Consider the following 14,698-nt stretch of genomic DNA (forward strand, 5'->3'; position numbering starts at 1 on the left):
AGTAAGCTTTTTAGATGTTTTTGATTATCTGATGTACCACTGCTTTTGATGCTGTTTCCTTTTCTCTTTGGGCTTAAAAAAAAAAAGTTATTTTAAGTTAAATGGCTCTTTTGATAGTTAAATTCAGGCATAGCTATGAAGCAAAGAGAATGTGCCTTTGGGAGGTTATAAGCCTGTTTTTACAAGCCTGGGTTTTTAAGTTACTTTACCTAATAAGGAACAATATTCCAAAGTCATCATCATAATTTAAATTCTAAATAGTAACAGATTACTCTGGTTTAAAAATAACCAAGTTTTGGCAAATTAGATGTCATCCTGTGTATTTGCCATTAAGGGTCTAAAAAGAACAGCTGTCAGGATTTTTGGCAGTCAAATGTGTTACAGTACTAGTAATTTAATCATGAAAGGAGAAAAATAAGCTTTTTTTTTCCATTGGTATCCACTGTTTTTCTTTTTTCTCTCCCCATAGTATAAATCTCATGAAGAATAAATTAGATCCAGAAGGATTAGGAATCATATTATTGGGTCCATTTCTTCAAGAATTTTTTCCTGATCAGGTAACATAGCTGAAGAAATATATTTATTGTTTTGTTCTGTTGGGAGGATCATATTATGATTGTTTCAGCATTTTTTCCTACTAGTTAAAAATGTTCTAACATGCAGATATTAGACTAATAAAGCACTATTATCATGCAAATACTTTCCCAACAGAGAGGATAGAAGAGTTGTGTGTTCCAATATAGCAACGCAAAACTTTGATTGGGGAAGAGGGGTGGTGGAAGAGAGTATATACACCAATATAGACACATTGATATTATTTTTCTAAAGGAAGATTCAAATTCAGAAGTTTGTGGAGTAAAAAGAGAAAGATTCTCTTAAACCACTCCCACCCCTATTTTCCTTCTCTCGGGTAACTGCTGTTAATAGATTGGTATGTATCTTTTTAGAACTTTCTAAACACTAGCAAAGAAGGTAAAGGAGCCTGTATGTAGTGCGAACTGCTACCAGTGCCCCTAAGTTCGAGGAGGATTTTAGTTGAGTAAAAGGAAAGCCTTTTACTGGAGTGGAGCTGTGCCGCTTCATGCTGGGACGTGCCTTCCACTGGCTGTGACGGGAGCTGAGTTACAAGGATCTATAGCCGTCTCAGTATGCTCAAGTTATGTCTGTGTCATTGGCTAATTCTACAGCCTGCACCTGGCTTGTCTTCCTATCTGAGTGCAGGGTTTTACCACTCACCCAAATGATTTAGCCAGGTGTACTGTGATCATTTCATCAGATACCAGCACGGTTTATGGGAAGGCTCGCAGGAGCAGCTACCGCTTATTAAGCATGTTCTCTGCACCCGGGCACCGTGCGCCTTATACATTAGGTGTTATTTTCCCCCCATTTTGTCAGTGAGGAAACGGAGGATTAGAGAACTTAAGAAAATGGCCTAACGTCATACTGCTAGCACGAGGCCAGTTCAGGATCCAGTGTAGGGTATCTAAGCAAAGAGACAAAGTACTTTAACCACCGTTTTACACTACCTTTTGTTGCTATTTATTTTATATCAGTTGTTAGTTACTAGAACTGGAGATGTAAATTGTATTCAGTTGTAGTAAAATATTTATTTTGTAAGTTAAAGTATATTAACTAACTCTGAAAATCAACAGCCAAATTATCTAAGTGACTAATTGCACTGACTCATGTATACAATTAAGATGATTGAATAAATTCTAGATTTTTCTGTTTTGTAAAGCATTTGAAGGGGATACAAAAAATTATGAGCTTAGATTTTAGACATGAAAAGTTGAAAACAGTTAAAAATGCAAACAGTCTTTCACAATAACAACTGAAGAGATAATGCAAAGTAGTATATGATTCAGAAATTAATTGAGACAATTGTTAGAAAGATCCCAAAGTAATAAGGAACCCAAATAGTGTATTTAAGGCAAACTTTACAAAGTAAGATTTACCCCAGATCTTGAAAAATGAGAAAAGAGTTTAAAAAATCACAAATGTGCAAAGAGCCAACAACCAAAGGTCTCTTCATGGGAAGATGAGGAATATGCTTGTCTCAAGCAGAATTCGGGAAGGTGAGAGGTTGGAGATAAGACTGGAAGGGTAGGTTAGGTCCTGTCGTTCAGGACTCTTGGTTGCAAATCCCAGCCTGAACTGTCTGACGTGGGCCGGAAAGCTAGGAAGTGGGAGGAGGAGCTCAGAGCGACGGAAGGGCAGAGGAAGCAGCGCCTGGGAGGTGGAGCCGGGAGCCTCTGGGGCTGGAAGGAGTCTCATCCCTGCTCGTTGGAAAGGAGCTGCTTCTCTTGGTTCCAACTGGAAAAAATTCCAAGGAGGGACACTGGCCCAACTTTTGTCGCAATCAGATATGACCAGGAAGATCCTTAAGGGGGATGGGCACGGGGAGACTCAGCCGTAGGCACTAAAGGGAATCGATCACTGGGAGTCAGGCACCTGCAGGGGCCCGACCGTTCACGGCCTTCAAGGCTACGTTCAGAGAGGTGAACGTGAGCTTTAGCGAACTGAGAACCAAAGTTAGAACAGTGGCAATGGCATGATCACTTTCTCTGGAAGTTAGTATAATGATTTATTCAGTTTCCTTTCTCTATTGAATGTTGTTTAAGTCTCTAAGCACTATGTTTCCTTTTCACAGTTAAAGTTTACAATATTCAGAAGATATTTGTGGGGATGGAAACCCCCAACTTGATACTGTGGACCAAACTGGAAGTATTGGTGCATATGTTTGTAATCTGAGTGAAAGTGGTATCACTGCTTTTCTGTATTTATTGAGAGGAACAAATTATTTATAAGCAGAAAAAAAGAGATACATTTTAGGAAATTTTTTTGCATTTTAGAACCGTGTCCTTTTAAAAAAAATTACAGTAATACATGCACGTATTTAAAAATATAAACTGTAGAAGAGCTTATAATAAAAATCAGCACTCCCCCAATTTCCAGTCTCTTCCCCAGAAGCAAATTTCAGCTTTTAGGTTTTATGGTAGTTAACTGCATAAGTCTAAGTATCTTGCTTTGTCAGATGATTCCGTAATCAAAGGATGTGGAATTAAGAAACTTCCATTTTACTTTCAATTGCTAATTAGAAATTGCCTGATATAAAGATTTAAAGTTTTAATTGTTCTTTGTTTATAACAGGGTTCCAGTGGTCCAGAGTCTTTTACTGTCTACCACTACAATGGACTGAAGCAATCAAATTACAATGAAAAGGTATGATAACTCACGTTGTAATTTGTCTTCACCTGGCTTGATAAAATATAGGAGTATATAACAATGTTTGATTCCCATAAACTTGCTTCCTAAGGAAGGAGATTATTCTAGGCGTCTCTTTACTATCAGAGCATATTTTAGACCTGGACTCAGTAAGATCTTCATTGGAATTTTGGAGCAGTACTTTCACTGGGACAAGATAACTCCATCTACATACATGTTGTTACCCTTGGGTGTTGTAGATATCACTAAATCAAGTTTAGTGTGCTGAAAGTTACTGATCCATTTAAATGGAGGAAGAAGGGGTAAGAGTGAGATTTTTGATTTAGAAAAATATTTTAAAGGATTTAAATTAATATCCATAACACCTAGCATTTATTGAGCATTTACCTGGAATTGTCTTAAGCACTTTGTTTTATGTGAAGTTGAACACCATCCCATGAAGTAAGTATTGCCTGTATATCCCCCTTTTACAGTGGAGGAAACTGACGCATGGGAGAGGTAAGCAGCTTGCCGCGGTCAGGCAGCCGGGAAACGGCGGAGCTGGGACGGGAGCCGAGGGCGTCCCCCTCAGAGCCCGCAGCTCACCCGCTACGCTTTGCTCCACGGACAAAGGCACATCAGTGCTTCACGTCCAGATATACTCACCCGCTTTAAATCAAAACTTTGGTCTCGCCAGTTCACCCTCTTTGATTAATGAGCCTTGTCTACACCTAAGATATAGCTCCTATGTTTGCATTTATGCCAGTAACAGTCACAGTAGATATAGCTAAAGCCTAACATGCCTTTTTTTTTTGTGGGAATACGGAAGTTTAAGTTATTCCTTTATTTTACTATAACTTTTAAATCTCAGAAAGCAGAAACCAAACAAAAAAACCAAGTATTTATACAAATAAAATAAATAATAAACTATAAAACTGTACTAGGGGAGTAAAGGAAGACTTGAACAAATGATGAGAGAAAGTGGTAATTGAGTGTGCTGTGTTCCAGAGAGCGGGGCCGCCCCCGGTAGCCTCTACAGACTCACTCCTCACAGTGGGGAGCGCCCACTGGCTTTTGAGTTGGAAGGTACCATAGAGACCGTTGGTGCTGAACCCCTATTTTACTTCCCTCATGAATGGCCTCCAGTCTCTTGAAATACTGTGGTAGGGGTGTCTTCTTCCAGTGCCAGCAACTGGCCCCATTGCCCTGAAGCAAGTGGTTCCGTTTTTAATACCTTAAACGATTAACGTCTTTATTAGAGTATAATTGCTTTACAGTGTTGTGTTAGTTGCTGCTGTATAACAAAGTGAATCAGCTATACGTATACATATATCCCCATATCTCCTCCCTCTTGCGTCTCCCTCCCTATCCCACCCCTCTAGGTGGTCACAAAGCACAGAGCTGATCTCCCTGTGCTATGCGGCTGCTTCCCACCAGCTATTTTACATTTGGTAGCTAACGTGCCTTTTTAATTTGAAATACCCATGCTGGTTTCATATGTATCTAAATCGAGGATGGCTAGAGAAAATAGATCATAATGTATATTAGATGCATAATTTTAGTTAGAGCAAATATAAACCTGTGACTAAAATTTACTTTTATTTTCATAACAATATATATTAGAACTTTTATTACATTAGGTTTGAAGATCTTTTCCATAGTAAAATGATTTACTGATATCTATAGCAAGATATAAATTGTCAATAAGCAAACTTGTATGCTCTGTTCTAATATGTGTAAATGAGTGCTTCCTCTAGATTTTGAAGTTTTATGTAGCCTTGTAATAGAAGGTACTTTATAGTCACTACTTAGTTACTTGCCTACACAATCCCTGCAAGGTAGGTCAGTCAAATATTATCCGTATTTTACAGATGAGGCCTCTGAGACAGGGAGATTAAGTGACTCACCCAGGGTCACACAGCAAGTCATTGGCAGAGCAGGGATTGGAACTGAGTTCCTGATTCCCAATCGTGTCCTTGGTCTGCTTGACCACGCTCCCTGTATATAGTAAGTTTTCAAGTCGTGCTCATGACAAGCGTCTGACATACTAACAAAGAGGTCAGAAATCAAAGATGAACTATTAACATGACAGTAGTACGTAAGCACTCTTAACACGAAGCATGTATGCCATTAAGTTGCAGAGGTATAACATAAAGTTACTCAGGAGCTAGAAATCTGGTAGACCACAGAGTAAGGTACTATTAAAAATATCTGAGGAAACAGACAACAGGAGAAGGCTGGCCAAGCGGAGGGGAATGTGATCCACCAGGGGGCACAGGCCAGGGCGGCCACACAGGCAGGTCGGGGTACTCCACCCAAGCAGGTCTGCTCTAACACCATGAGCAAGGGGTGTTCTTCGTGGACAATTTTTCAGAAAAAAGTTTTGCTCTGGAGAGCTGAAAAGCATGACTTACAGTTTTAATAGTAAATTTATTCCATCAAAACTAGAAAGTAATACAGCAACCAAAGTAAAGATGCAAAAAAGTAAAAGTATTCGTTTCACATTAAAGTATATGTCTTTAGAGCCTCCTAAAAAAGGAGATTTATGAAACCAAATTATCTGGCCTAGTAATAGAAAATATTCCCATATTTAATGTTATTTAAGGAGACTCCAGCTTAAGGCTAATCAAGTTGTTTCTCTTGGCTCCTTGGTCAAATAGTTTATAGCTTTTATCTTGGAAGAATGTAATTACAATCATGTGTATCAGCCACTGAGTGTAAAAATCATTACACATACTTTGGAAGAGGGCAGTCATCTGTATCTGTTCCTTTTAAATTACGCAGTTAGTTAGAATTTCTCTTGGTACAAAGCAAAATTCATGACTGAATGCTTTAATGTATACAGTGGGCGCTTATAATGAGTTAGGGCTTTAGTTAGTATGTTACTTCACAGATGACTTCTAAAAGTTGTTTAAAGAAATCAGAGTAAAACTTTTCTGATATCCACCTGCCAGTGTATCTTTTTAATAGTCATTGCCATTACATATAGAGATTTTTGTTTCTGACCTGATGTCCTTTAATATTTTTTCTCCATGATATTTCATGCAGAACAAAGTACATTCATGAACAGCATTTCAGAAGTATTTACTACAGTAATAGAGAATTTCATTGACAAACATCCAGTTTGCTTGCAGCTCTGGAAATTCAACATTTAAATTGAAAGTAGAAAATAAAGTCCTTCTCAGAATATATAGCTGAGTGCCTCCATATTAAAGCAATAGGAAAAGAAAATTGTAAATTTATTCAAGGGGTATATATTATTGGAAGAATGATTTTTCTTTTATCAGAAATAGTATGTTCTTGGGATTTGCATACACTTCTTATAAATCATGATCTTTCTTACAATCTAAATTCAGCTAGTAGTTAAAATTGTTTCACCATCTCGTTTCCAGATTTATTTTCACATTAATCAGGAAGCAGATATTCTAGCTTATAATTTCTATCAAAATAAAATTAGATATAAAGTTCCATATGAAACAGTACACAGTGCCCTGTTTGCTAGCCTATGAAAAGTTCTGTATCCCTCACAAGACTTTGCTAAGAATATTGATTGATTGACCTTGGTGGCTTTATTTTGTTCAACAGGTAATGTATGTGGAAGGAACTGCAGTTGTTATGGGTTTTGAAGATCCCATGCTACAGACAGATGACACTCCTATTAAACGCTGTCTCCAAACCAAATGGCCATACATTGAATTACTCTGGACCACAGATCGGTCTCCGTCACTAAACTGATTTGCCGAAGTATTTATAAGGAAGATTGTAATAGCAGATGTTGAAAGAGGGATGAAAGACTGGCAATTGGCTCAATTAAGCTATACACTGGTATCATTGATTGACTGTAAATAACAATTGAAAACACATTTTCAGTGTTTAAGATATGTTTAAATTATTTGTTTTAAAGCTTTAAGTTAAAGGTTACCCTATTTAAACTCTTTATGTGAAATTTACTAGCAAAACTAAGCTGTAATCAAACTTTATCACTGTTGCAGTCAGATAATTTGGTCATTTATCAAACATCATATTATAACATTTTAATATTGAGTATCAAAGTTACTATTTATAAACTACTTTGGGGTTTTATTTCATTCAGGCACAGTTTATTTAAATGATTCTGGCATGCAATATATCAGCCTCCACACTGAAATGCAAAAGAGTTTATCTTTGTTATTTTCTAAAATCTGGTTTCCATTAGAAACATTGATAAATAACAAATTGTCAACCTGGATCTTTGACAATTGGCTTAGCTCTGGCATGTTTATAAAAAGTAGAAGCTATAAGGGAACATTACCATTTATTCACAGACATATAGAGGAAAGAGAATCTGATATAGTCTTAAGACTGTCAGCTTTCACTGTATTGCCAAATACACTTTTCCAAATTTGTCCCAACAGCCCTGTAAGCCAGCTTTCTTGTATATTTTAAATGTGATAAATGCATGAGAACATCTGTTATTACATTAGTATATTGCATTATTTATTATGATCCTAGTGGATGGTCTAAATAAACACTTTTTTTTCTTCAACCATATCCTTGATTTTTCACATTCATGGCTCAAAATAAACAAATACTTTTAAATGATTCTGCCTAGTAACCCTGAGAGCACAGCATAGAACAGACGCCTACTGGACGCACACGACCCCTCAAAAGGGAGACCAAGCCTTATGCTTAACTAGGACCTCTGTAACTCAGACAGCCAGGAGCACCAGAACCTGACGGGCAGCTGTCTGCATCAGCGGACAAAGTTGCAGAAGCCCCATCCTGTTCATTTCTGAGAGAGATTTACTATATGTTGATTGATTGATAGGTTTGTTGCCCAGCAATTTGAAATGTGAATAGCCAGAAAATACTTTCTTTCCTTCACTTGAGAAGCCAACAAGATATCCTCTTATGAATTTCAGAACTGAACTTTACCTTCAACAGTATAGTTGAATATGTATTTCCTCTATAAGTCTCTTGGGGGTTTTATTTATCTTTTTATAGACATTAACAATTACAATGATTAGATTTTAGCATAGGAAAAAAGCACAAAATTTTATATATAACAACTTTTGGTAGCACTGTGTTCAGGAGTGTGATACTAGCTACTACAATTACAGCTGTAAAATGTATTTTTGGTACATCTTGCCTATTACCAAATGGCTGTAAAACACATTATACTAGAATTAATCCCTAACTCTGGTCCTAAATTCCATAAGGATTATGAAAAAGCATAGATTCTTCTCAAACATTGAAACTACAATATAGTCATTTCTCCTTAGAGTTGCTTCATAACAAACCATCCCAAAATTCCACAACATAATCATTTTACAAAGCCTGTGGCTCAGGAGTTTGAACAGAATACAGTGGGCATGGCTTATCTGCCTCTCAATCTGGAGGCCCAGCTGGGAAACTGTAGGTTTCTTAACTCACATGACTGGCATGACTGGGGCCTTAGCTTGATCTAACTCACACACGACATCAAACAAACAATGCAGATACATTTTCTCTTCACGTTCAAGTGAGACACTTACCAAAACAGACTATATGCTGGACCATAAAACAAACTTGGAAAATCCCCAAGAGTCTAGAAATTAAGCAGCACACTTCTGAATAACCCAAGGGTCAAAGTGGAATTGCAGTGGGAATTAGAACATATTTTTTACTGAATGATAGTGAAAATAGTACATAGTAAAAATTGTGGAATGTAAGTAAAGCAGTGCTCAAAGGGAAATGTATAACTTCAAATACAGTAGAAAAATAGAAAGTTTGGAAATTAGAAAGCTAAGCTTTCATCTCAAAAACAAGAAACTGAAAGTAAAGTAAATAATGAGATAAAAAGAGATACTGACATGCAAAACAACAAATTTGGACTTTACACACCATGTGTAAAAGTTAACTTAAAATGATCAGAGATCTAATTGTAAGAGCTAAAACTATAAAAGAAAAAACAATCCTCATCACAATGGGTTAGATGATGGTTTCTTAGAATACAAAAAAAACAGCAGCAGCAAAGATAAATTGAACTTCATCAAAATTAAAACCTTTGTGTATCAAAGGACACCGTCAAGAAGGTGAGATGACAACCCACAGAATGGGAGAAAATACTTGAAAACCATACCTCATAAGGAATCTGTATCCAGAATATATAAAGAAATCTTATACAACACATAAATTAAAAATATTTTTAAATGGGCAAATGATTTGAAGAGATATATCTCCAAAGATGATATACAAATGGCCAGTAAACACAAAAACATGCTTAACAAAATTAGTCATTAGGGAAATTAAAATAAAAGCTATGAGATACCACTTTACCTACCCTAGGATGTCTAAAATCAGAAAGCTAGATAGTAACGAGTGTTGGCAAAGATGTGGAGGAAATGGAAATCTTAAATTGGTGGGGATATAAAATAGTGAAGTCACCTTAGAAAAACAGTAGTGCAGTTCTTCAGAAAGTTAATCAAGGGTGAGCATATGACCCAGCATTTCCACTCCTAGGTATACACCCAAGAGAAGCAAAACATATATACACACAAAATTTTTTCTTTAAATATTTATAGTGGTGTTATTTATCCTAGCCAAAAATGGAAACGACCGAAATGTCCATTAACCAATGGGTGGATAAATAAATGTAGTATATACATACAATGAAAAATTATTTGAAAATTAAGAAGAATTACTGATATGTACAACCACATGGATGGACTTGGAACACACGCTAAGAGAAAGAAGCCTGTTGCAAAAGACCACACATTATGATTCCATTTATGTGAAATGTCCAGAATAGGCAAACCATAGAGACAGAAAAGGGGTTAGCAGTCACAAGAGCCTAGGATGGGGACAGAGTGGAGGAACAGAATTGGGAAATGACTGCCAGTGTATAGGGGTTTCTTTTGGGGTGTTAAGAATGTTCTAGAATAGATAGTGGTGATGGTTACACAACAGAATATACTAAAAACCAATGAATTGTAAGAATAAAAGATAAAACGAGAAACCCATGAAACAGAAAGCAGATATGTAATACAAAAAACGTCAGTAACACCAGAAGTTAGTTCTCGGGGGGGGGGGGGGGGGACTAATAAAAAAGGATAAAAACACCTAACAAAACTGATCAAGAACAAAATGAGAAATAAATTATTAACACCAAAAAAGAAAAGGGAAACATTGCTTTAAATTCTCCAGATATTAAAAAGACTAGAGTTAGAGTACATTCAAACTTAAGTTGTTACTACCGTAAAAGAGACTGTTATAAATTTAAACCTCATGGTAACAACAAAGCAAAAACCTGTAATAGATAGATACACAAAAGATAAAGGAATCTAGGCATATCACTACAGAAGATCATCAAAACACAAATGAAGAGATCAAGAGAAGAAAAAAAACGAATTACAAAACAGCCAGAAAACAATTAACAAAATGGCAGTAAGTACATACCTATCAATAATTACCTAAAATGTAAATGGACTAAGTTCTCCAATCAGAATACATATCATGGCTGAATAGGTTTAAAAACAAACAAAAAACAAGACCCATCTACATGCTGCCTGCAACAGACTCCCTTCAGTTGTAAGGACACACTGAAAAGTGAAGGGATGTAAAATGATATTCTGCACAAATGGAAAACAAAAAAAAGCCTGGGGTAACTAAATGTTGATCAGGTAAAACTGACTTCCAGACAAAGACTGTAATAAGAGACAAGAGGTAATTATAAAATGATAATCCAACAAGAGGATATAATGTGTAAATTACACACAGCATAGGAGCACCTAAATATATAAAGCAAATATTAACAGCCCTAAAGGGAGAAGTAGACATCAGTATAACAACAGTAGGGGACTTTAATAATCCACTTTCATAAATGGATACAACATCCAGACATAAAATCAAAAAGGAAACATTGGACTTAAACTGCATGTTAGACCAGATGGACTTAACATATACAGAACACTCCATCCAAAAGCAACAGGATACACATTTTTCTCAAGCTAACATGAAACATTTTCCAGGATATATGATGTTAGGCCACAAAACAAGTCTTAACAAATTTAATAAGACTGAAATCATATCAAACATTGTTTCTGACCACAGTGGTATGAAACTAGAAATCAGTTACAAGAAGAAAACTGGAAAATTCACAAATATGTGGATATTAAACAGCATGCTACTGAACAACCAATGGGTCAAAGAAGAATACAAAAGAGAAATAAAAAATTAAGACAAGTGAAAATGGAAATACAACACACAAAAACTTATGGGACACCAGAAGCAGTTCTAAGAGGGAAGTTCATACTGCTAAATGCCTATGTAAAGAAACAAGGAAGATCTCAAATAAACGACCTGACTTTACACCTCAAAGACAAAAAAAAACAAATGAATCCCAAGTTTGTGGAAGGAAGGAAATAACAGATCAAGCAGAAATAAAGTAGACTAAAAAGACAATTAAAAGATCATTGAAACTAAGCTAGTTTTTGAAGATACACAAAATTGACAACATTTGGCTAGACTCACCAAGAAAAAGAGAACTCAAACATCAGAAATGAGAGCAGAAGAAGACCTACAGTCCTGCAGCCTGTGGAACAAAAACCACATTCACAGAAAGATAGACAAGATGAAAAGGCAGAGGGCTATGTGCCAGATGAAGGAACAAGATAAAACCCCAGAAAAACAACTAAATGAAGTGGAGATAGGCAACCTTCCAGAAAAAGAATTCAGAATAATGATAGTGAAGATGATCCAGGACCTCGGAAAAAGAATGGAGGCAAAGATTGAGAAGATGCAAGAAATGTTTATCAAAGACCTAGAAGAATTAAAGAACAAACAAACAGAGATGAACAATACAATAACTGAAATGAAAACTACACTAGAAGGAATCAATAGCAGAATAACTGAGGCAGAAGAATGGATAAGTGCCCTGGAAGACAGAATGGTGGAATTCACTGCCGCGGAACAGAATAAAGAAAAAAGAATGAAAAGAAATGAAGACAGCCTAAGAGACCTCTGGGACAACATTAAATGCAACAACATTCGCATTATAGGGGTCCCAGAAGGAAAAGAGAGAGAGAAAGGACCGGAGAAAATATTTGAAGAGATTATAGTCGAAAACTTCCCTAACATGGGAAAGGAAATAGCCACCCAAGTCCAGGAAGCGCAGCGAGTCCCATGCAGGATAAACATGCCAAGACACATAGTAATCAAATCGGCAAAAATTAAAGACAAAGAAAAATTATTGAAAGCAGCAAAGGAGAAACAACAAATAACATACAAGGGAACTCCCATAAGGTTAACAGCTGATTTCTCAGCAGAAACTCTACAAGCCAGAAGGGAGTGGCATGATATACTTAAAGTGATGAAAGGGAAGAACCTACAACCAAGGTTACTCTACCTGGCAAGGATCTCATACAGATTCGATGGAGAAATCAAAAGCTTTACAGACAAGCAAAAGTTAAGAGAATTCAGCACCACCAAACCAGCTCTACAACAAATGCTAAAGGAACTTCTCTAAGTGGGAAACACAAGAGAAGAAAAGGACCTACAAAAACAAACCCAAAACAATTAAGAAAATGATCATAGGAACATACATATCAATAATTACCTTAAACGTGAATGGATTAAACGCTCCAACCACAAGACACAGGCTTGCTGAATGGATACAAAAACAAGACCCATATATATGCTGTCTACAAGAGACCCACTTTAGATCTAGGGACACATACAGCCTGAAAATGAGGGAATGGAAAAAGATATTCCATGCAAACGGAAATAAAAAGAAAGCTGGAGTAGCAATCCTCATCTCAGATAAAATAGACTTTAAAATAAAGAATGTTACAAGAGACAAGGAAAGACACTACATAATGATCAAGGGATCAATACAAGAAGAAGATATAACAATTATAAATATATATGCACCCAACATAGCAGCATCTCAATACATAAGGCAACTGCTAACAGCTGAAAAAGAGGAAATTGACAGTAACACAATTATAGTGGGAGACTAACACCTCACTTACACCAATGGACAGATCATCCAAAATGAAAATAAATAAGGAAACAGAAGCTTTAAATGACACAATAGACCAGATAGATTTAATTGATATTTATAGGACGTTCCATCCAACAATAGTAGATTACACTTTCTCCTCAAGTGCGCATGGAACATTCTCCAGGATAGATCACATCTTGGGTCACAAATCAAGCCTCAGTAAATTTAAGAAAATTGAAATAGTATCAAGCACCTTTTCTGACCACAACACTGAGATTAGAAATGAATTACAGGGGAAAAAACGTAAAAAACACAAACACGTGGAGGCTAAACACTATGTTACTAAACAACCAAGAGATCACTGAAGAATCAAAGAGGAAATCAAAAAGTACCTAGAGACAAAAGACAAAAGAAAACACTACAATCCAAAACCTATGGGATGCAGCAAAAGCAGTTCTAAGAGGGAAGTTTATAGCTATACAAGCCTACCTCAAGAAACAAGAAAAATCTCAAATAAATAATCTAACCTTACACCTACAGGACCTAGAGAAAGAAGAACAAACAAAACCCAAAGTTAGCAGAAGGAAAGACATCATAAAGATCAGAGCGGAAATAAATGAAATAGAAACAAAGAAAACAATAGCAAAGATAAATAAAACTAAAAGCTGGTTCTTTGAGAAGATAAACAAAATTGATAAACCATTAGCCAGACTGATCAAGAAAAAAGAGGGAGAGGACTCAAATCAATAAAATTAGAAATGAAAAAGGAGACAACAGACACCGCAGAAATACAAAGCATCCTAAGAGACTACTATAAGCAACTCTATGCCAATAAAATGGACAACCTGGAAGAAATGGACAAATTCGTAGAAAGGTATAACCTTCCAAGACTGAACCAGGAAGAAACAGAAAATATGAACAGACCAATCACAAGTAATGAAATTGAAACTGTGATTAAAATCTTCCAACAAACGAAAGTTCAGGACCCGATGGCTTCACAGGTGAATTCTATCAAACATTTAGAGAAGAGCTAACACCCATCCTTCTCAAACTCTTCCAAAAAATTGCAGAGGAAGGAACACTCCCCAACTCATTCTATGAGGCCACCATCACCCTGATACCAAAACCAGACAAAGATACTACAAAAAAAGAAAATTACAGACCAATATCACTGATGAATATAGATGCAAAAATCCTCAACAAAATACTAGCAAACAGAATCCAACAACACATTAAAAGGATCATACACCATGATCAAGTGGGATTTATCCCAGGGATGCAAGGATTCTTCAATATACACAAATGTGATACACCATATTAACAAACTAGAGAATAAAAACCATATGATCATCTCAATAGATGCAGACAAAGCTTTTGACAAAATTCAACACCCATTTATGATAAAAACTCTCCAGAAAGTGGGCATAGAGGGAAACTACCTCAACATAATAAAGGCCATATATGACAAACCCACAGCAAACATCATTCTCAATGGTGAAAAACTGAAAGCATTTCCTCTAAGATCAGGAACAA

The 14,698-nt window shown here is 36.3% G+C and overlaps 1 protein-coding gene across 4 annotated transcripts in view; it reads left to right on the forward strand.

Moving 5' to 3' along the window:
* The window catches only part of MINDY3 (MINDY lysine 48 deubiquitinase 3), a 91,584-nt gene extending 83,850 nt beyond the window's left edge, over positions 1-7,734 (forward strand). For all 4 annotated transcript variants that reach the window (XM_036843000.1, XM_036843001.1, XM_036843003.1 and 1 more), the window contains 3 exons: positions 470-557; positions 3,151-3,222; positions 6,790-7,734. In XM_036843000.1, the coding sequence (XP_036698895.1) occupies positions 470-557; positions 3,151-3,222; positions 6,790-6,939 (310 nt within the window). In that variant the 3' untranslated portion in view covers positions 6,940-7,734. The remainder of the gene's footprint in view (positions 1-469; positions 558-3,150; positions 3,223-6,789) is intronic.
* The last annotated feature ends 6,964 nt before the right edge of the window (positions 7,735-14,698 follow it).

Source organism: Balaenoptera musculus, chromosome 2 (assembly GCF_009873245.2).
Source record: "Balaenoptera musculus isolate JJ_BM4_2016_0621 chromosome 2, mBalMus1.pri.v3, whole genome shotgun sequence".
Classification (NCBI taxonomy): domain Eukaryota; kingdom Metazoa; phylum Chordata; class Mammalia; order Artiodactyla; family Balaenopteridae; genus Balaenoptera; species Balaenoptera musculus.